The sequence below is a fragment of the Pyxicephalus adspersus genome, chromosome Z (genome assembly GCF_032062135.1).
Source record: "Pyxicephalus adspersus chromosome Z, UCB_Pads_2.0, whole genome shotgun sequence".
NCBI lineage: Eukaryota > Metazoa > Chordata > Amphibia > Anura > Pyxicephalidae > Pyxicephalus > Pyxicephalus adspersus.
This window is the reverse complement of record NC_092871.1, coordinates 59,713,069-59,735,791: the sequence shown is the minus strand read 5'-3', so window position 1 is coordinate 59,735,791 and position 22,723 is coordinate 59,713,069. Positions and strand designations below refer to the sequence as shown.

Here is a 22,723-nt window from a genome sequence, read left to right as displayed (position 1 = left end):
TGGTATTGTATGAGTGTTATTGGTACGTGAGGGGCTATGTATATTGATATTTGCTTGGGCAAGGCAGACCTGTAGAGAGATTAGCTCCACCCTATAGGGGAAAAGCTGCTAACCTAAAGAAGGCTTAAACTGTGGAAGTTGTGCCAAAATATGAACCATTAATAATGCATGTGGTCACTACGCAGCTGTCAACAATAATGACTTATAGTGCTTTGTTCTACACCGTGTCTTGTGTAGTCCTCTTGGTGGAGAAAATCTCCTTTCAGACATCATAAGACTAGCAGTCAGAGGCAGCAGTGATATTCCACTGCTGAAATAAAGCTATGGGGCTAAGCAGTGGAAGCATATAGGGTTTTTTTTCCAGGAGGAATTTAAAACAAATGGTTAACCTTTCACTGCTTAGGCATAGGTACCATTTATAATGTTCCATATAGGAGTGGCAAGTGTGCAATTTTTGAATACAGGTTTACTTCAAAAGTCCATAATTCTTGAACCTATACCACCCAAACAGGACACTGAAGCCTTAGACTGCTGACTCACATCACATCTCAAGTCACACAAATAGGGTGTAAGACTGTAAACGGACCTCTTCTTCTAAGAGGGTCCCTGGCCGTTATCTTTTTGGTAAAAAAAGTGCCTGAGACAAGAATACAGATAAGAAATTCTAACTTTTCAGACTTCACTACCTGCAGTCTTGTTTCAGTTCAGTGACTTGTATTCAGTGATAGAGTGACAGGAGGACAGCAAGGCATCCTCCTGCTCCTCCTCTGTTGCACCACGCTATGGATCAACTTCAGCAATCTGTACTCTGCCCACACTAGAGAAAAGTTTTATGTTTCTAGAGTGTGATATGCTGCGTATTTCACATCTAACATAGGTTATACAACTCAAGAAATTGTAATTATAAAACACCATGTTATTTTCAGCTGCAGATTGGATGTCATTTTGTGTTCGGTAATGTTCTGTGTGTGGGTGGAAAATGTTTTTTTTTTAAGGCTTTTGTTGTAAATTGTGTGATGTAAATTACACAATTGTGTGATGTATTGTGTGATGTAAGTTAACCAGTAGTGAGTGTAAATGTTTTCTGTGCTTGTTCACAGAGCTCAGTGTCCCTCGGGAGGTGTATGATGCTTTACAGAGTGCTATGGAGAAGTTACAGGTAGGTGGTCCTATGATTCCATGTCCGCTTGCTGTGGCCAGCAGTGTAGCCTTGTAGCATTGGGGTCCTGTTCTGAACAAGAGTCCCTGTCATTGTCTAAAACCAACTATAGGATATAACAACTATATATAGCAATGAATATATATATACAGTAGACTCCCGACTATCTGGCTCGCGACTATCCAGCCTCAGTACTATCTGGCCTAGTTAAAAATAAATAAATACTTCTCTGTAATAAAATGAGGAATATTTTATTTTGCCAAGGCGTTGCAAGCGGGCCTCTGCTACAATCCTAAGTTCCATGTGCACAACACAAGTTGAGACATGCAAAACGCGCTTTCCCCTGCCTGCTACCTGCTCTTCACTTCCTCAGTTGTGTATTGGATGTCAACAACTGCAGAATACGGAGTACTGTCCTGCACTAAGATGTCAGAAAATATGAATAGGAGCGAATTTTGGTATAAAAAGGTTTTTATTAGTATTGTTGGGGCAGGAAGTGAGTGTTTTTAGAACTCTGGCCTGTTTGGCTTTTTTGTTATCCGGCCTGCCTTTCCGCCACATTAGGCCAGATAGTCGAGACCGTACTGTAATATAACATTTTTCCTAATGTATGAAAAATATTGCAATATATAGCAATACAAAAAGAGCAGGCTTACCTGGATGCTGACCTTTTCTCCTTAAAGGAACAGCAACACACCAATAACCTCATAAGGCAGCCAAAGACTTCCAGCATGTCTCTCCACTAAATCTGCCAAACTTAATCCTTCTTTGTGCTCTATCCTAACAAAATGAAAGGTGTTGATGTTGCTGAATTTTGTCCCATGCACAGGTCCTGCTGTCTCTATTCAGAAATGTGACTAGACTTTAGTTTTGTATGGACACCATAATGGAGAGGATATATTAATCATACATTTCTACAGTGGCCTTTTCCTTATATGTGTGACATGCTATGATAGTGATATACATCTGCTGTAGGATTCATGTGGGCGGCACGTATTGTGATAGTTCTAAATAATGCATGTTTGTATTCCGATTTACTACTGTGTCCACTAGACAAAATTAATTGTGTCCCTTTGCTTGGTCTTAGTCCCGCTTCACAAACCTGATGCAAGAGAGAGTGGAGCTCAAAGAACGAGTGGAAGAGTTGGAGCATCGCTGTATCCAGCTATCAGGAGAGACAGACACGATTGGTTTGTTATGCTTTTTTTTACTGTATGGAGGGAGAGAAAATAATAGTTGGAACACATCCACATCCAAGGTGGGGAGGTGTCATTCTCAGGTGAAAAATGAAGGATGTCATTGGGACTTTTCCTTTTGCAAAGGCTAATGACCTTGTCATAGTGCTCCTCATTCTCAATACGTAGTCACAAACTCAGAGCAAGTATGCAAATAAGAATGAAAAAGAATATGAAGAAGTCTTTTATTTTTTCCCACTTGCAAAGGTGTCCAAAGTTTGTACCTTGCAGTGGCCTTACACTAAAGAGTTCAGATCACTAATATATTGAAGGGTTTCCTGAAGCATTCTTTCCTGGGTAGAAGATCTCTGACTCAGATCAGAGGTTTTTTTTTTTGGGTCTTACTGTCCATGTACTAAAGCATAGGAGTCCATCACATCCATTACCCCCACCCCATGCAGCCCCTCCTAATTTGATTTTTAGAAATCCCTGATTGAATTTGGGGAGACATCATATCCTGCTGCTATTCTGGGTACCTATGAAGTGATGATGGTAGAATGAACTATTTTTTTTCCTTGCTGAGCCTCAACAACAGCTTTTAATTAACTCATAAATTCTCAATTTACAATAAATACCTCTAATAGTTTTAACCATGCTGGATGCTGTAGGATTTTAAGCCTGTGTTGTTTAAGAGGCTGTCAGCTCTGTTTGAAAAGAGAAGCAGGGGTGCATCTCTTCTAAATTATTTAGCTGTGTGTTCAGTCTGGTCTCTCTTTCTACTTTGGTCTCTTCAAAACACAGACTGTTGCTGCAACTTTCTATGCTAATGAAAACCCCAGATTAATTTGTTTCTATACAGTGGCAGAGTTCAATGATTAATGATTCTCTGTCTCTACAGGGGAATACATTGCACTTTATCAAAGCCAGAGGGCCATCCTGAAAGAGCGTCACAGAGAGAAGGAGGAGTACATCAGCCGACTGGCTCAAGACAAAGAGGAGATGAAGGTGAGGTATCCTGGCATATGATTGGTTGGCATCTTTTCTCTGTATTCGTTTTGTTACCTCTTTATTCTCTCATGTGCAGACCAAGTTAATGGAGCTGCAAGTTTTGGTCATGAGGTTGGTGGGAGAGAGAAATGACTGGTACAAGAAATATGCAGAGGCAGCAAAGAGAGTTAAGGAAGTAGGGGATATGGCTCCCAATTCTGACAAACCAATGGAACTGGGTGCAGCGGATGGAGATGGTAAGGCTTGATACAAACTTTCACATTATAGAAAGACATCTATATATGAAATTGACAATAGTTCAGGTTTATTGTAAAGAATCTGAGGTGGAAAGTGACATCTTGAACTAGCAGCTAAACAGCAACACAGATCATGTTTTTTTTTTTTTTGCAAGAAATTAAGGATATCTATAATCATTCATTTAAACAGAACAAATGTCAATCAAAAACCTATCAAGTATGTTTTTAGTTGATTATAACTACTATCGTGCTATCACCTCATGTTTGAGAGTGTCTAAACCCAAGACCCCAAATTTAATCTATTGCATCTTACCAGGCCTTGGATGTGGTGGCAGCATCTGTTTTCTTTTTTTGCAGGCCAACACCATTTTATAGCAAAAACAGAAAATGCCTGTTTTGTCAGAAATGTGTCCATGTGTCCATGTCACTTCCCGTGACAATAAAATCCAGGATGATTAAAGCCAAATCATTAAAACTCCTTTTTAATCTCCCACATGGTGACACACACCATAATATATGAAATATGACATGTCTATCAAGTAAAATGAGATAGATTGAGAACCTTTTTATGGCTGTTGGTTTAAGAACTCCATTCCTTTTGTTGATACCAAACATGAAGGACAGCAAAATATACCTCCACAGAGGTAGCAAAAAAATAGGCGAGCCGTTTATATTTCCCTGTTTACAATGTTTTTGCTAGAGTTAAATTTAAGTAACACAAATGACCAAATGACGTGTACAAAGACATTTTACAGAAAAGATGCCACTGTTACTTGACATCTAATTATGACCCTTGTCCACACACAATAGTGCTGGAAGAAGTCAGTTTGGTGGAGGACTCTGGTCAAATGAAAGCTCAGATTTCATCACCTCTCTCTATGACACAAGATGAAGCAAGTACAAACCCCAGTTCCACTGACCCCACTGCAAAGCAGATCATGCAGCTTCTTCGTGAGATCCAGAACCCACAGGAACGCAGCAATTCATTTCTTCACAATCCTTGTATACCCTTCTTTTATCGTGTGGATGAGAATGATGAGGTCCGCATTATGGTGGTATGAGATCACAGTCCCTCTTATATGGAATGCCACTCCTTCCACTCCTCTGAACTGTGACTCATGATCTTTAGCTGTGCAGGAGTAGTAGTCACTTGGGGTTGGGGGGGTGGGCCGGAGATTGGTGGGTACTACAACTGCTGGGAATAATCCAGAACTGGGACCGCATTTCCTATATTTAGCATTGGTTCCTGGAAGGGTGTGATTCTTCCCTCCAAAATATGGTGAAAATGAGGGAGTTTTCAGTATTTGTAATGATTTGCCCCAATAAATCTACCCTAGTGGCCTGTAGTTCTGTTCACACAGGCTGGCAGCATAGGAAGATTAGCATTATCCTTCAATACTGCACTTTGCTAGTTTAATCTTTAGCTACTTGGGTCAGATAAGTCAACACCATGCAAATTGACGCTTCTTTTTTAAACCATTCTAAGGCTAATTTAATATTTTTGTTCTAGTTTGCTATAGGAAAGCTGCAAGGTATTTCTTGCTACAAATGAGATAGGGCAATGTAGAAGTTTTAAAGGAAGGTCTCAGGAGTGAGCAGACAAAAGAGGATGGTGACTGGCCATTACACAGCGTTGTCCACGTTCTTACATGCTGCTTAGTAAATCTGTAAAATGTGGTTCAAGGATGTCCAAATAAAGGAGACAAGGATGGGTTTGTTTTAGGGAAGTTATAAAAAGTGTTTGTTGTGGCCTTTATTTTTTGGCTGCAGGCCCCATGGTAGGTCAGGCGCGTAGAGAAGATTTTAGAGATACATTTTAAGAAGAAACTTTAATCATTTACTAAGCTGGATATATAAGCAATTCCTGAGTGGTTTCTGATTCAGATGATTTAAGCATCTATAACCTAATCAAAATATTTCCTATGTTTGAAGTTTTTTAATTTGATATGAAACAGTTCAAGATAAGCCAAACCAATGTCAGCAGGTAAAACCTAAAGGCAGCCATTTTTTGTATGAATTCTGCCGGTCATTTTGCTAAGAACTATTTTTAAAAGTTAGGTTCGCCTAGTACAGTCATCTAATGGCGTCCTATAACTATCTGGGATGCTGGTGGCCTCAAGTTTTCAATTTGGTTGGCAGAATGGCTGCACCTACATGAAAGTGTGTCCTTATTGCTGTGAGCATGGCGGGAGTCATGGTGGAACCAGGATATCTCTGGGGAGAAGGGCAGTGTGGAGATCTCCAAAGTAAACCTGCCTTAATAAAAAATGAAGTCTAAAAGATGGTTTACATGGGTGGGTTTTCAGGTTTTTTAGGAGGCAATTACCAGGTGGTTGACAGCCTACCAACCAGTAATCCGCTGTGTCACCTTCTGTCTGTCAGTGAAATAAATTAGTGCATCATAGAGCCAGTTGTCAGGAATTTGTCAACTGCCATGATAGATCTGGCATTCTTGGGCACTGCTTACTGCTTCTTACATAAGTAAACATTTGTCTGAAGAGAGACCATGGAAAATTGTGTATGGCTGATTATGTGGTAACTGCATCTCCACAACCTTCTATCTGAACAAACCCTAAGTGGGATAGTTTTAACAAGATAACAATGACCCTTTGATTGCAGGTATTGTAGCATCCAAGCATGACATTAGTTCTTAGTAAATCTGTAGATCTCACAATATAGTCACTTGTATGGTGTTTAATTCCCAGTAATGGGCTGGCTGCATTTGGATTTTAATTAACCCAAATATGGACTAGAAAAACCTTCATCTTTAGCGTTATGAATATAGTAACACTGCTTAGCACTTTCAGAACACTTGTATTCACCAATCCCAGCCTTGCCAGGAAAAAAAAAAGAGCCTCCAGTACATTGAAACTTTGAGCATGCAGACACCGACACACATTTCTTTTTAGCCTCAAAAGTTTAACAACTATAAATTGCAGTAAGAGCTTGGGATGAATGTGGGATGACAGAGGGTTGTCAGTTCACCCTGTCAATCATATTCTGTCTGAAAGTTTGCACATGTATCCTGGATAGGTTGGGCTTGGATCGAATTCCCATATCTGTTCCTGAGTCCTGTCGGGTAACGTTCCTGTACATAGTGTACGAGTGTAACATTTTGTAAATTCCTGGATCAGCATTTTCCGCTTCAGGGATCTTTAAATTATGATGGAGCTTCTATGGAAGCTGGTCTGTCATCTTGATTGGAGGTTTATTATTAGGGAATGGGGGGTTATTATAATTTATTATGTGATACTTCACAGGTCAGGGGGCTGCACTTTCCATTCTGTTGCTGTAATGATTTCATCTTGTTGGAAATAAATTTTTGTTTTTTTCTGAATAAACATATTCAGCAAATTCAACATATTGTGTTTTTTTCTAAATGTATTTATACATTTTTAAATAACCTCTAAAATCCAAGATTTAAATCCTCAAGGAGGAAAGACCTTGGAATGAGATTAGGAGGAGGCTCTCTGTGGTAAAAATACATAGTCTGAGTCTGTGTAAAATAAATATTGAGTGTTTACACACATTGCAAGTACATAGAAATACCTGATGAATCCTGCAAGAAATACAGTGAGCTTTTAATTTCCTGTTGTTTTATGACATTCTCAGCTCCCTGATTTCCAAACAGTTTTAGTTCTCAGCTAAAAATTGCTACTTCTCACACGGACAGTGCATTGCCGAATCGGCCACAAAAAAAAAAAATTGCTAGAGACCTCGCTAGTGGGACTAGAAAGAATGGTCCCTATATGCTGCCCCATCTGCGAACAGACTTCGCAAGGTGATTGATCTTAGAAATCACCATAAAAAACTGGCCATGGACAAGGTGGAACAATCCCTGAAGTACCTACACCAACATTATGACAGAGAACAAAGCAGATTCTCATTTGACCTGTCAAATCAGGGACCAGACCGCCAAAAATACACCAATGGACGTATGAGATAGCCAGGGTACCTTGCATTACAATCCCGAGACCATTGCTGTGGAAGAAGTAATTCTCACTATCAAAAACCTACCACTCCAGAAAGCCCCCGGACTGGATGACCTCTCCTATACTTATTTTGAGATCCAGCTGACACATGCCAATTTGCCCCTCATACACATCCACGATGGCACTGGGCAGGGATGCACTTTGTCACCACTCCTGTTTGCTCTGTGCATCAAAACATTAGCTCAGACCATTCGCAAACATCCTGATATCCAAGGGTTCCCCATCAGATCTAAAACATTTACTATTGCCTTCTGTGGATGACATACTGTTGACATTGACAAATCTTCCCATCACCCTCCCTAATCTCAATAATGTATTGGACAGATATGACAAGATCAATGCCTCCAAAACTGAAGCACTCCCAATTAATCTCTCGCTGCATCTGCATTCACACACTCGCACATCTGATATCTTTCTTTGGTCGGATCGCCCTGGTCAAAATGTCCATACTCCCCAAAATGTGGTATTTCTTTGCGAACCTCCTGATTCCAGTCCCATGCACGGTGATTGTACGACTGCAGGCTGCCACCCTTGACTTTATATGGTATTATAAATCCCAGTTGAGCTATGGCAAACAAAGGGTCTTTTCCATTTTGGTCAGTTGATCCATCCATGTTCACAACTGTTTGCTTTTGCCGATCTCCAGGGGGATCTAGAACTCCTTTTACCAGTTTCTATGAGTACCTGCAGATAAGGCACTATGCACAGTCCATTACTAAAAACCTTACTTTCTGCTTTGACTGGATTTGAAAGGATATGTACAGGTGGCCCAACCCAAAAAGGACTCATCTCAGAAATCTACTTAATACTAAATACAGAACCAACGATGCCCTTTGTCAAGCATTTGTACATGCTGAAATGGGAGCAGGATTTGAGCAGGGAGCTTCCCCTGGAGATTTGGCAAATGAATTGGGAGCAGTGCTCGCAAAAGTTTCTTTTGTACACTCCACAAGGAAAACGCATATAAAATCCTGATGCACTGGTATCTCCTGACAGAATGCATACCATTCTGGAGATGTCAGAATGAACCAGGTAAGATGTATCACATTTTTTGTCAAGGACTTGAGGATCGGCTATAAGGTAGGTGCTGCAGATCTCTGTATCCTGCATGACCATGAGCTAGACCAGCGGCCCGCCCATTCTTCCATTACAGGTTCAGATCTGCAATGGAAGAGTGGACGGAATATGTCATAATGATGTCACTCTGAGGTGCTCACTGAGCTAGACCACAACAGTCTAAATAATTAGGCCACAAATAAAAATTGGATTGCCATACCCTGCCCTCCCTCTAACCCTTTTTATTTTATTTTATTTTATTTAGAGTCATAGTGAATTGTTCAGTATTTTGTGGTCTTATATGCTGTCTTATTTTCAGTACACTGTATTGTATAAAAAGCCCTAAAATAGTGTTAAAGGACCACAGGACACCCCCTCTTTATTATTATTCACATCTCTATAACAGTTGGCAGTACAGTTGAAGAAAATTCACTTTGGATTTCAGGTTTGCAGACAGTAGATTTTATTAATATCCAGTATTTATATTTTCATAGAGCAGACATTACGCAGCACTTTACAAAGTCCATAGTCATGTCATTAACTGTCCCTCAAAGGGGCTCTCAATCTAATGTCCCTACTATAGTCATATGTCATTGTGGTGCATTTCTACATAAACTGCTCTCTTTCCACAACATATGAAGTAGATTAGGGTCAGGGCTTTAAATTGGTCATGTCTTTAGGATCATTGTCTTGCTGCATGACTGCTGTCTGTTGAGATTCAGTTTACAGACTGATGTTTTGACATTTACCCCTAGAATTCTCTGGTACAATTCAGAATTCATTGTTCCCTCATTGATGGCAAGCCAATCAGGTCTGGGTGCAACAAAACCGACCTGAACCAGAACACTTCCACTACCATTTATGCAGCTGGGATATGGATCTTATTCTGCAATGCAGGATTTTTACCTATGTAATGCACCTCTTTTAAAGTTCTAGTTTTACAAATGCTGTATCAGGCATGTCATGTCCTTTCTGCAATAATCTGCCTTACCTGCCTGATGATGTCTCTGACAAAACTGAATTGTACATGCGTAGCTTCAGTTTTGGTTTCCAGGGAAACTTGGCGATCCCAGTTTCCCCTGCGCTTGCCAGGGATGAATAAACTCCTGATCACCTGTGTGTGAATTATGTCATCTTGACATGGGCAAAGATTGTCTCTTGGAGGAACAAGAGAAGAATTATAGTTGTGGCCTGCAATGATACATGGATAGTTGAGTTGCTTGGGTTTAGAGTCGCTTTAGGACAAAAATATCTATTTTGGCTTCAGCTGTTCACAAAACATTCTTCCAGTTTTCTGATTCTTGTCAACATTATATCTAGACAGGCAGCAATATTTTTCGGGAAGAGCAATGGTTTTCACTTACTATTCTGGCATAACTACCATTTTTGTTCAGTGTTCTAATGATGGATTTATGGACATCAACATTGGCCCTAAGTTACCCTGGGTTCCTATTTAACCTCTCAGACTATTACACACCTTTTTAGCACAGTAAGACTAAAGAGAGAGAAAGGTGTAACTCCCTTCACACTAAGTAGTAGTTGTGACCCTGGTTATTTTTAGGTCATTGTACTCCACTTTAAGACATTTATTTTTAGTGGCATATGATGTTATATCTTACTTATGATTGTAAATACATCAATGACCAAAGAACCCCGTTCTCTCTTTTCCTTATTTAATGTAATCTATTACACACCTTGCAATTGGACTATCTTTAATAGTCGAACATTTCTCGATATAGTAACATCAGTCTTGAATTTCATTTATTTGTACACAATCTGTCATACCATTGATTGGTGGAGTCCAGACTTTTAATAGATGGTCTTGTAACCTTTTTCCAGCATTATAGGTATCCACAACACCTCAGACACATCCTTTGTTTCTTTGATAATACACATCCACAAATCCCCCATCCTTTAAATAAATTAGGGTCTCTCACCTGATTGTCATTCCATTGATTGAAAACATGAGCATTTACTTACTTTTGCAACACAAAGATGTCATATATTGGATACTTTATTTTCAATGAATATATGACCAATTGTAATTTTTATTTTACCTAGTTTTCAACTAGTTTTTCTCCACAGCTTTTAGTACTTTGACAATCAGATGATGTGTTAGGTCACATTATGTAAAAATATAGAAAATTTTAAACAAACTTAGGTTCACAAACTTTCAAGCAGCAGTGTGTGAGTGAGTGAGTGTGAGTATATATAGTTATTGCAACTCTGTAGTCCTTAATCATTTTATCTCATAATCTAATCTGGGGTTCTGATTTAAACACATTCCTACAATAGACAGATATCCACTACTTACTTTATTTGCACCAAATGCTAAAGCAAATTAAGAAATTACCTTGTAAAGTGACATAATTGCTGTCCTACACATAGATTAAGCATAGATGTAACGGACCCAGGAGCAGCACCCTACTACTGGCTGCCTGCAGGAAACGTAAAGGGGGGGATGGATACAAGACCCATTATCCTGCACAAGGAAAGAGAGAAATGCTGACCAATCATTATTGCAGGAAGCTACTGAAACTGTTTAATGCTGAATTACTGCACAGATCTGAAGGAAGTACACAAAAGACACCAAGTAAGGATTCACGTGGATCTTGTATTTAGATAATATTTATTTAGCTCAGATTTAAGCTCTAAAAGATGTATGATTCGTTTGACCTAATACATTGACTCAATTATTCTTTTAAGAAATAGGACTCTGATTTTTATCTTTTTTTTTTTACATACAACATATTTTATTCAACGCTCTGACAGCTGTCACAGCTAACACCAGCACGAAGAACATCTTTTCCATAAACTGAAGCTTCTTTTCATGCAGAGATACAGAACCAGCTGCCAACTGACATCCAATCACTTCTCTGGCATCTTTGTTCTACTAAAGACTGAGAATCACATGGAAGCACAATTGCTTACATATTTCCAAGGTGTATATTTAAGATCTGATATATATATATTTATTTAGAAATATTTATATAAGGATATGCCACTACCACAGACATGGTTCCTTACTGTAACTAACATAAGATGATATTTGATTTTGTGTTCTTTTTTTTACTAATAATCACATTTGAGATGCATATAACACAACCATTGTACAACAGAAGAGACAGTGTGGGAAGTGTCACACTCCAAGACAGAACAAGCTAGGAAGCAGGCAGCAGTCTGAGCCCAGGGAGGCTTACAGATCATAGTGAGGCTTAGGACTCTCTGGCCTTGATGGGCTTACTCGAGTGGCTCTATTTGCAGTCAAAGAAAGAAAACAAGAAGGGAAGAAAAAAATCAGTCAGACATACCTCAGATTTAAAAGGTACAATTGTTATGGGTAATGTGTTACCAGAAATGTGTGCCATTTGATGCTTTCTGTAAAGAAAAAGGAATCAAAATTGAACTTATTCAAAGAGCTCATTATATTCACACCTAGGCTGAAAATTGGCCATGTCCGTTTCAAATTTGCTGCAATATTACTTGCAGGCAAATTTGCTGCAAGATTACCAGATAGTTGTTGTGCTGTCAACTGACCGACTTCATAAACTTTTTGCAGGCCTCTGAGAGTTTATAATAGTGTTACAAGCCAATCTTCATAGCTCAAATAAAAAGTATAAAATGTATCGTAATAACTAAAGGTTTCTTATTTTTTACACCGTTATGCAAGCTCAAAATTTAGAGGACAATGTGAGAGGTCAAAGGAATTGACACGATAGACCTCAGATTTTCATTAAAACTAATCAGAGGGCAAATATATGCTGGAATATTAACATGTACATACACACATACATATACATGTGAAACTATCTAATATATATATATATATTAGTACTTTACTAGCATTTCTAGAATACATACAGCAAGTTGCCAAAACAATTTATAAAATAATTATATTAGTTGTCAAAAAGAAAGGGGGGTGCATTGCAGCTTATCCCCCCTCATGTCTACGTCTTTGGAAGTAATTGAATAGGAGGACATTTTTTTATGACCACAACTCTGCTTGAAAGGGTAAACCTGGTAAATGTTGCTAATACCCAGAAAAATGACATTTACATAAGTTCTGCTGTCTTTTGAAGCCCAGAATGTTTCCAAATTTTGACCAGTTTTAGCAATCAAGAGTCTGGCCCTTAAACCTGAAAGTGCCTGCTGGGGAATATTGCTTGTGCTTCATTACCTTTTGCCTGACTTCAGGTTTACTTGCTTTTAAATGATTAGGGTATAAGGAGGCATCGTGTGCTATCATAAAATTGAAGATACTCTAAACTTGTGTAGATTGATAATTTTACATGGTACACAGATTTATTCTACGTTAAATGTCAAGTCCAGGTAGCAATGCTGAAGCAAGTCAGCAAGAGTCCTACCAATCCAGTGGGCCTTAGTAGTTGCAGTGTAAAGTTGAGCCAGGATACATAATGACCACCTTCATTGCATAGCAGACAGGTTAAATTTGAACATAAATAATAAAAAAAACTTTTTACTTGTTTTTCAAACCTATCAGCTTTTGGTCTGCTGATTGCACTATATTATATTTGACCAGACATTTCAGGTTTTTTAACATCACAATATGGAGCTGCAAAGGACAATACTACACATCTGTACTATACAATACATAGTGACACTGAGCCAGTGTTTACAACACAGTGAAGTAGAGGGGACATTTTCACCATGCCTGGAAGAGGTGTAATGGGGGGCTAAGAGGAGGGGTGGTAGGGAGAAAGCTGATTTCGGCAGTCAGGCCTCCATGAATTAATCTAAGAGGGACGGGTCGGCAGGTCGGATAATGGTGGGTCGTGTAGGTGAAGCGGGAGCCTTCCTGCTGGATGAAAGTAGAAAAAAAAAACAGACAAGAAAACATAGAGCATGATTAGCATTATTCATGAAGTGGAACAGTCAGCCCAGGATACCCTGTCAACTGGAAACATTTTTTTAATTCATACATCTTCCTTGCTTGAGTATTGTGATTCTTTATTTCTTTAGTCTGAAGGAAAGTCAATGTAGTTTATTTTAATCCATCAGAACAATTTGATAATTATCTCACCTTGGATTATATTCTATGACTCAAAATAGCCACTGTGACCTTTAATGCTCTTCAAGCCTGGCACTGCCCACTGGGCCTGTACAAGAGGCCATATTATTTACTTAATGTTTTTAAATGAAGCAGTAAAACCAATGTACGATCAATAAGGCAGAGTAGACGAATGTCCTTAAACAGGGTAAAGTAACCCTCAAATACCACTATATACACCTCAGATTTTGGTAGTCAATACAATTAGGGTCACAATGAGAAAAAAAGAGGGACTACCAAAAAGACTACACTTCTCATATTTTAGGAATAGACATTGTGATCCAAATATTGGGTATTAGCAAGGAAGCAGCATGTCCAGTAACAAAAATAACCTTCTAAATTTCTTTTATAAATATGGTCTTAAAGTCTAACACCAGACAAAAATGATTTTAGTTTTGGATGGGGTAAAATTTTTAGTCAGGTTTATACTTCCTTCTGTGATCCCACTAGATGTTTCCCATAGCTTCCTTTTCCTGTGACACCCATACATCTTACCCTTTCCCATTCCAATAGGAAGATTTGTTTTTATTTGTGTGTTCCGTTTTGAGCCGCTATTGCCCTTTACTTCTCCAATTGGAACATACTGAATAAAATCCTTTTCTCACAACTCTACCCAAAACAAAGAAGGAGGTTTGGATGGAGCTGGCCATTTACAGTTTTGAGGTCGAAGCAAAAAGTATTTATCCTAATATACATATACTGGAAACTGCTCAGGTTTAAGCGGGCTGACTGTGAATAGCACAGAGCAAGCACAACAACACTTGTCACTTCTTATTAAGGCATGCAGCAACCTATACAAAGGGGGTACTAAATATGAAGGAAGACAATGTTCTGAGGGAACAATAATGGCATGACCAGGTAAGAATTTGTGAGGGGCTGGATGAGTGTGTGGATGAGGGGCTGTAAGGTAATCAACCTTAACAGTAAGGAGTCACAGAAGGTGGGTAAAAAACAGTCCGAGTTGCCAGGCACAATTACTAGAACAAGCAGAGCACACCAATATTCAACAGAAATAGGAAGAAAATAAAAAGTGAAAATCAGGAACATTAGCCATCAGAAGTATTAGTAAGAAGATTTAGGAATGAGGAATGAAGACCATTATTAAACCCAAGATCACCTGTCAAAGGAATGCCTATTTCTGCATACTCCAAGTCATGTTATAGCTTTGTTTTATAGCTTTGAAGGTAAAAGACCCTTTTCTCACTGGTATCCAACAATGGGTCTGATTTATTAAAGTTTCCCAAGGCTGGAGAGAATACACTTTCATCAGAAAAGCTGGGTGATCCAGCAAACCTGGAATGGATCTCCTAAAAGTCATTAGCTTTTTGGTAGCAAATGTTTTAAATTCTAGACCAGATCATTTTCAGGTTTGCTGGATCAACCAGCTTCACTTATGAAAGTGTATTCTCTCCAGCTTTGGGGAGCTTTAATAAATCAGGCACAATAAGTGAACAATCCTTTTTAAATATAACTAACAAAATCCAATTTGAGGGAAGGACACAAAAGGTCTCCAGGTTATCTGATTATCTTTAAAGTCTGAAGTCACAAGCTAGTTGATTTTGCTAGGGAACCTCCAAGCAGCTGCTTAGTATCTGCTTAAATTGTAGATCAGTAAAATGTTCAGTTAATTATCAAAAGGTTTATTTAGTGCACCAACCAGGAGATGGCATAGGTGCTGGAGGACTTTATTTGAAAAGTAACCTTTCAGGAAAGAAGCAAGGAGTCTGCCATTGCCGACAATTCCTTTTAACAATTAGTTCTCTGGTTTCTATGCAGATCCATTGACTTTATAAGTCTGGGTCATCAAAGCGGAACTAAGCTGGAGAGCAGAAATTCCAACTTTTCTCTGACTTTTCTGAGATTCATACTTGTTTTGGATCAATAGCTCAGAAAGTACCAATTACAATGTACAGAGATAACAGATAGGCAGTCATGACAAGGTCAGAAATGACAGCCTCTGTGGTTCTTTTGTGGCAAGTTGTTTCTGATCAATGGATAGGGCCAATGCAGGAAAAACTGTAAAAACAGTCCATTTACCAATCATTTAAAATATAAATTTGATTTCACAAACACATACCAAAATCTATAGATTTATCACCCTTCACAAAGAAGAAAATACCAATGTAGTTGGTTGATTTAATTTAGAAAATAAAATGTATCCCGTGTTTGGCCACTTTATTCAGGTGTACCCTTCTGATGCTATTTAAAAATATATCTAAAGCCAAAACAAATATCTCCTCCCCATTAGATTCTATAGTGCAGCTGGAGAAATCACCCTTTATATGTCCCTAGCCAGAGATTTAACCTTTCCCTACACAATCCTAAACTAAAAGGGTTTTAGTTCTTCCAAGCTTACTAGGTGGTGGGCTAACAAATGGCACCTATTTTAAATCAGAAACGTAGAGCACAGTATAGGCTTTTTTTCAGGTGGGTTTGGTTAGTAAATATAGTACAAAGTGGCCCTTTTCAACAGGCTCGTTTGCCAATCTTTAAGGTACATAAATAGAGAATTAACACAAAGATGGGTTTTTTTGGCAAGTGATCAAATGTATTCATGATTCAGTCTCATAATACATAAACAATAGTGCTGGTTACAATTACAAACGTCTGGGAAACGCATGCCCAGATTCTTAGTCAAGAGGCCCAATTTGGGCACTAAACAATATGTTTCTATCAGGAATATATTAAAGAGTTTTAGGATGTGTTGGATACGTTGGTCGATACCCGACGCGTTTTGCCCGGTTTAGGCTTCTTCAGGTTTTTTTTGCGAGGTTGGACATATTGATTGGAAGTATCTATGTTCATATGAAATACATTATGTCAGTGTGGAAATAACAATGTGAAAAATACATACTAACAATGCATAATAATAATAATAGAGGGGATTCATGTTATTCTTTAAGAACCTTATTATCAGTACATTGTTTACTTGTAAAAAAGACATACTATTAAAAAAAATTGAACATAGACAATAAATGTCTAATGTAATGGGGATCTGTGAGGGGGAATACTGTCCCCCTACAGATCCCCAGATCCTTAGTTAACAGCATCCCTTACAGCCAAATGCTCCAGATCAAACGCAACTGTACATCACAACAAGATATTAGACCAGAAGCTAAAGCACTCACTGAAAGGCTAACACTAAGGGGCTACAGCAAAAATCATCCCATTTGGGCCCAAGACCGATGATAACATATAAAAAGACAGGTTCTCTTAAGGATTATCTAGTCCATAGCTACTATAATCCACCCCCTACTACTGAACAAGACACCAGACCCCATGGTATCTATCCCATGGGGCCTGTGGACAATGTAATTGGAGTTTCAAAAACTCTATACTCAAACTTCTTAACGGCTCTATGCACAAGCCTAAAGATCACAATAATTGCCTATCATCAGGCATTATTTAACTGATCATTTTTGCTCATGTGGCCTTTATTATGTGGGAAAAACCAAAAAGACCATTCAACCAAAAGACTATCTCAACATGATATGATTACAATATGATATTTGACTATCTCAACATGATTCGTGTGTTTGACTAAGTTTATGTCTTATTCATGACATTCTATGCATTACTATAGATATTTACTTTGTATGTACATAATATTTTTATTATCAGGTTGGCTAAAGCAATCCTAGCAAGATTTCTTGTTGAATATTTTACTTTATCACTACTATCCAAGTAATAAGATATAAACATATATGGATATGTTTAAATATTTCTTGAATGTCATCACCTCTCTACAATATTATTTCCATGATTTATTTATTTATTATAGCCTATTTTATTTATCTGGATACCCTATGAGTTTTTTTTATATCCACCCTACTTACATCCCCGAGCAGATGACCTGGATCCTCTTATACTCCCATTCTATCTGCCTTATCCTCGCATGAGCCTGTTCTATTGAACGGACTCGCTTTGCCCTGAGCGGGCTTCTGCGCACTCCCAGGGGAATAAGCCCGCTCATGTGCAGGGATACTCCCTCTTTCCTCCTCTCATCGTCACCAAGATGGGGGTTCCACCTAGGAATTCCCTGTTCAGGGTGCCGCTGAGACTACACGTCTACGTCTGCTAATGTCAGGGACGTGCACATTGCACAGCAGGATTTCCGGAACGCCAACTTATAAGTAGGTGTCTACCGGGGTCTCCTCTGCCAGCTACACATTCAGCAGCACTCATGTGTACACTGTATTCAGGACCATAAGGTAATCTTTTGTATATTCCCCATATGTATTTATTTTATTATACCATAGGATTCTCCAGTCTTTACCCAATTATATCTTACTACTTTTACAAATATATGCTCATTCACTATCCCCTAGAGTTTACTCACATTATATTTGTTTACAAAATAAATGTATTTTATATCATCATCCTTATTTCCAAACAGTACCAATACTATTACATTTACATATGTTATGGCCATAAACCTTATGACTTGTCAATCCCTATTACCACACTGCTTTATGTCTATACTTAATTATTCTTACTCTCCAATATACCCTATACATATATATTTATCCCAAATAAATAATCTTTGCAATAAATTATGACACTACCCCACCGCCCCCCTTCTTTTTGTCTAAGTATGCTATCCTATATTTACTACTTTTACTTACTTCACCGTCGGTTCTCCCTTTGGGTGATTACAACTAACCTTCCCCCTCCTTATTGGAGGCTATTTTTTCATGGTTAACCTGTTTGGGGACAGTATTGCCCCTACATACTATCACTACATATGTGATCTATCTACAAGGAATATGTAAGTCTTGACTTTTTATTATGTGCATTACTTTGGACACTTATTGTCTTCGTTCAATTCTATTTAATAGTACACACTGACATAATGTATTTATTATGAACCTAGATACTTCCAATCACTTGGCCAACCTCATAAAAAACCCCTGAAGAAGCCTAAACTGGGCGAAACGCGTCAGTATCGACAAACGCATGCAACACATCCTAAAACTTTATGATATATTCCTGATAGAAACATATTGTTTGGTGCCCAAATTGGGCCTCTTGACTAAGAATCTGGGCATCTTTTTCCCAGACTTTTGTAATTGCAACCAGCACTATTGTTTATGTATTATGAGACTGAATCATGAATACATTTGATCACTTGCCAAAAAAACCCCATCTTTGTGTTGTTCTCTAAATCAGAAACGTAGTAAAATAATAAAACTAAAAGAAATGTTGTAGATTTTTGTAATAGGGACATTTGTATTACTAGCTCAGGGGTTAGGAACATTTTGTCTAAATCAGACTGGGTTTTTCTTTATAAAGTCATTGAAAGAATAATAATGAAATTTTGCATTAATATTTCATTAGTCTTACAGTAAACTACTAAAAGCGGACCATTGTGGATTTCAGTTTGTGGACTGCAGCCTTTGTTTAATGTTATGCTGTAACTCACAGCGGTCAGATTTTAGCTTTTCAGGTTTCCTGCCATCAGAACAATGAAAGTAGAGTTGATTGGTTGCCAAAGTATACTGTTTTTTGCCTTTCAATCCTTTTTCTAGCAATTACTATTTCTAGCATAAAGGTCATTAAACCATTACTTTGTGGCATTTCTAAAATATTTATTAGGATAGCCACAATCAATAACTTCAATTCAATCATTTGGGTTTAATTAATAAATATTAGTTCCGTGTTCCAAAGCAACCAATAAGAGCTCACCTTTCATTGATCTGACTCCAGTAATCTAAAACTTGATTGGATGCTGCAGTTAATCTCTACTGCTGGTTTTATGCCACTACTGGAAGAAGTGACCATAACATGCGTTTGCTAAACACTAGATACTAGATATGAAGTGAGTGATAAGTGATGCTACAAGCAAAACTGCCTGGCAACAGGGCAAGAGACAGAACATAGGTAGGAACATGTGCACCACACACATTAAGATCACACGAGGAGGCACACAGGTCACATGACTAAAAATGTGTGACATACCGTGACGAGTGTTCCTCATGGGTCACTGATAGTTATTCTGAAAAATAACATGAAGTCAGAGCAGCCACAGCCAGAAGCATGTACGGGGCACATGTGCATACACAAAATATTGGCTGTCTGTGCACATATACATACAAGCATACTCTAACACATGGCCACAGCTTGACTGTTCTAGGTAAATACAATGCAGACCACTTCATGCATATAAACACACCTACACACATCCCAGTAAGATGTCAAAGAGGTCATACATGAATAAAATACATATATTTGAACACCTTTGGTATTTATAAATGGGAACCAAGAGTATTCGCCCTCTCCGCTGCATGGCTTTGTTATTATTCATGAAGATAAAGAGGAAGAAAAGCATAGTTCTCCCCAGAGGGTTTTAGAAGGTTGCTCTGCCCGGCTGCTGTGCCTACCCCGCCCACCTCTTCTCGGCAGCACTCATCAACTGCATGGATCTCAGTGAGGCTGCTCTGTGCTCAGCTGTCATCTGTTCAGAGGATTGCTGCTGCCGATGAGAGGTGAGCACACAGTTCAGCCTTCATGTAAATGAGAAACAGGCAGCCCTGCCCCATCTCATAGCTGGGATTTCTATTTAAAAAAAAATAGAAAAAAAAAAGCTGCTTCTGATATGTATTCACTGCTAGAGTTGTGTGTGAAGTCTGCATGTTGTTCTCCATCCTCACAGCTCTATGTGTACAAACCTCCATATCTCCTAAACTGTATATCACAATGACTTGTAATTTTCAGGGTGTACAGGGGACCCTCAAAAATACTAGTTACTACAATTTCAAGATATGGGGTCACAAATGTAAACAGTTATGAAAATTGAACATTGGGGTTGCTGTTTCAGAGGAAAGTGCAACTAGAAGTCCTAAATTGAAAATGCAAATTGGGGACCCCAGGGCCACTAACATAGCAAGAAGCATTGCGGTGGGGCCCCTAAATATATATCTACCTGTCACAAATCTATACCTATGAGACTACTGTCTGCTTCTCTTCTTTGTACACCAATTTCTCTGAGGTGGGGGGTACAAAACTGAAAATATAGGTGCAAGTGTCAGGCACATTCTCCCCTTACAATCTCATTACTACAGCATCATTGGAGCATAAAACACTCAGCCCATCAAAATGGGCTTCCCTGCCCTGTTACATATTCCTGTCCTAACATTCTGAACTTTAATTGGGGGATGGGGAGGTGTAAGAAACCAAAAATATAGGTACAAGTGAGGAACATCTGTGACTACCATCCCCTAAAATGTCTTCACTATGGCATCATTACAACATGAACTCTGCCCACTAAAATTTATTAGGGTTGAGGTACAGGAAGGGTACAGTCATGTGTAACAAGGAAGTGCATTTTGATGGACAGTTTTTTTTTAATGTTGTAATGATGCCATGGTGATGAAAGGTGATCGCCACACGTGTCTCCCACTTCCACCTATATTTTTGTTTCCCTGTACATTAATTCTAGAGAAATTGGGGTTTGAGGTAAGATGCAGACAGATATGTGTAACAGAGCAGGCAGCATATTTTGCTAGGTAGAGATTTATGTTCTCATAATGCTATACTAATTACATTTTAAAAGGGTTTAACCACAAGTGTCCCCCACTTGCACCCACAGTTTGTTTCCTATGCCTCCACGTGTACCTTAAAAATTTCAAGTTAATACAACCAACGGTTTAGGAGATATGAAGGTTTGAACACAGCGAGTTGTTAGGCTGCAGAATATGACAAGCAGCTTTTACACTCACATAGCGATCACACTGCGCTGCCGATGACATTACACACTGCAGATAAAAGTCAGACAGTGTTTTTATATAGAATATGGACAGTGATGAGAGGGGGTCACTGGCTGTCTTGTCCCCATCTGATATCACATGCATGATGCCAATAAAGCATAACCAAATTTTTAACATTATATTAAAGAGTGACTTTCTCTGTTATATAATGGAAAAATGTGTTTTTTTTAACATTTTTAAAAAATGTGTTTTTTTTTAACATTTTAAACCTTTTTTGTCTTTACTTCCATTTCGGTAAGGACCAAAGGGGAAATCCGCAGCTTCCTGGGATATTTGTGTCATATCCCAAGAGGCTCTGCACTGCTCCTTGTGTGCATGCAGGGTTTCTTATAATGTAAAAAAAAGTGTTTAATCTAATGCATGCGCAGTGCAAGGCAGCACTGGATGTACAAGTGAGCATTGGAGAAAAGGTGCAAGCTGATCCAGCATGGGCCTGCTGGGATAATTTTGTAAAACGATCAAGTGAAAAAAAAATGTTTTCACAAAAGTTCACTTTAACATATTATAGTTCAGGGGCACATCTGAGGTTGAATTCACACCGGCAGTATAGGTTACATTTGTCCATTCCTCATGCCAGTTCCTGCTTCTTAAAAAACTTTTAGCTCTGAAAAAGCACAGCACTTACTGCCTGTTACCAATCCTAGGTGCCTAGCAGTTGCCAGAAGTCAATCAGAAGGGGTAAATGTTTTTTGCTGCTAATACAAACTAAGCCTAACTTGTTACACCACATTCATTATACCATTACACTACTACAAGGGATTGCACTCTTAAAACACTAGGAAGCTAGGTCACAATACACGGCATAGCACAGTTGTGGCAAAATACACAGAATGGAAACATTGGATATACTAATGGGGCAGGCATTACAAAGTTGGAAAAAAGTTAGGGGTAAGGTGGAACACTGAAACAATAAGAGGTTACTGGATACCAATGGCATAAACAACTGGGAGCACTAAATTTGCCTTCTTTTGCCACACCCCCTTTTTGACCACCCGGCTGAAAAAAAATTCTGGAGAGAACACTGAAAAGATTGGTGTTTTATTGGCAAACAGAGTTGTATTAAAGTAAGTTATTATATAAAGCACATTAGTTTGTTCATATTACAAGTGAACAACTTAAGTAGGTTGATCCTGAGTTAATGTCACTGGGATGAAAAAAACCTATGTTGTAAAAAGCACCTGTAACACTGTATACTATAGAATTTATATAATACATATAAATTTAAATAAATATAAATATAAATAAAAATATAATAAAATATAA

General features: G+C 38.4%; 2 protein-coding genes across 19 annotated transcripts in view; one reads left to right on the top strand and one right to left on the bottom strand.

The window, feature by feature from the left end:
- GOLGA2 (golgin A2) overlaps nucleotides 1–6,937 on the top strand; it is a 61,807-nt gene extending 54,870 nt beyond the window's left edge. For all 8 annotated transcript variants that reach the window (XM_072430543.1, XM_072430540.1, XM_072430542.1 and 5 more), the window contains 5 exons: nucleotides 1,101–1,159; nucleotides 2,247–2,349; nucleotides 3,233–3,339; nucleotides 3,419–3,578; nucleotides 4,389–6,937. In XM_072430543.1, coding sequence (XP_072286644.1) covers nucleotides 1,101–1,159; nucleotides 2,247–2,349; nucleotides 3,233–3,339; nucleotides 3,419–3,578; nucleotides 4,389–4,639 — 680 coding nt within the window. In that variant the 3' untranslated portion in view covers nucleotides 4,640–6,937. The remainder of the gene's footprint in view (nucleotides 1–1,100; nucleotides 1,160–2,246; nucleotides 2,350–3,232; nucleotides 3,340–3,418; nucleotides 3,579–4,388) is intronic.
- The window catches only part of DNM1 (dynamin 1), a 140,644-nt gene that overhangs the window by 13,804 nt on the left and 104,117 nt on the right, over nucleotides 1–22,723 (bottom strand). For 4 of the 11 annotated variants that reach the window (XM_072430547.1, XM_072430546.1, XM_072430550.1 and 1 more), the window contains one exon: nucleotides 9,066–13,445. The exons of 2 other annotated variants lie outside the window; for them this stretch is intronic. In XM_072430547.1, the coding sequence (XP_072286648.1) occupies nucleotides 13,376–13,445 (70 nt within the window). In that variant the 3' untranslated portion in view covers nucleotides 9,066–13,375. Of the gene's footprint in view, nucleotides 1–9,065; nucleotides 13,446–19,652; nucleotides 19,690–22,723 lie in introns of those variants that run through there. 5 more of the 11 variants (XM_072430555.1, XM_072430552.1, XM_072430553.1 and 2 more) reach the window with 5 other exon arrangements.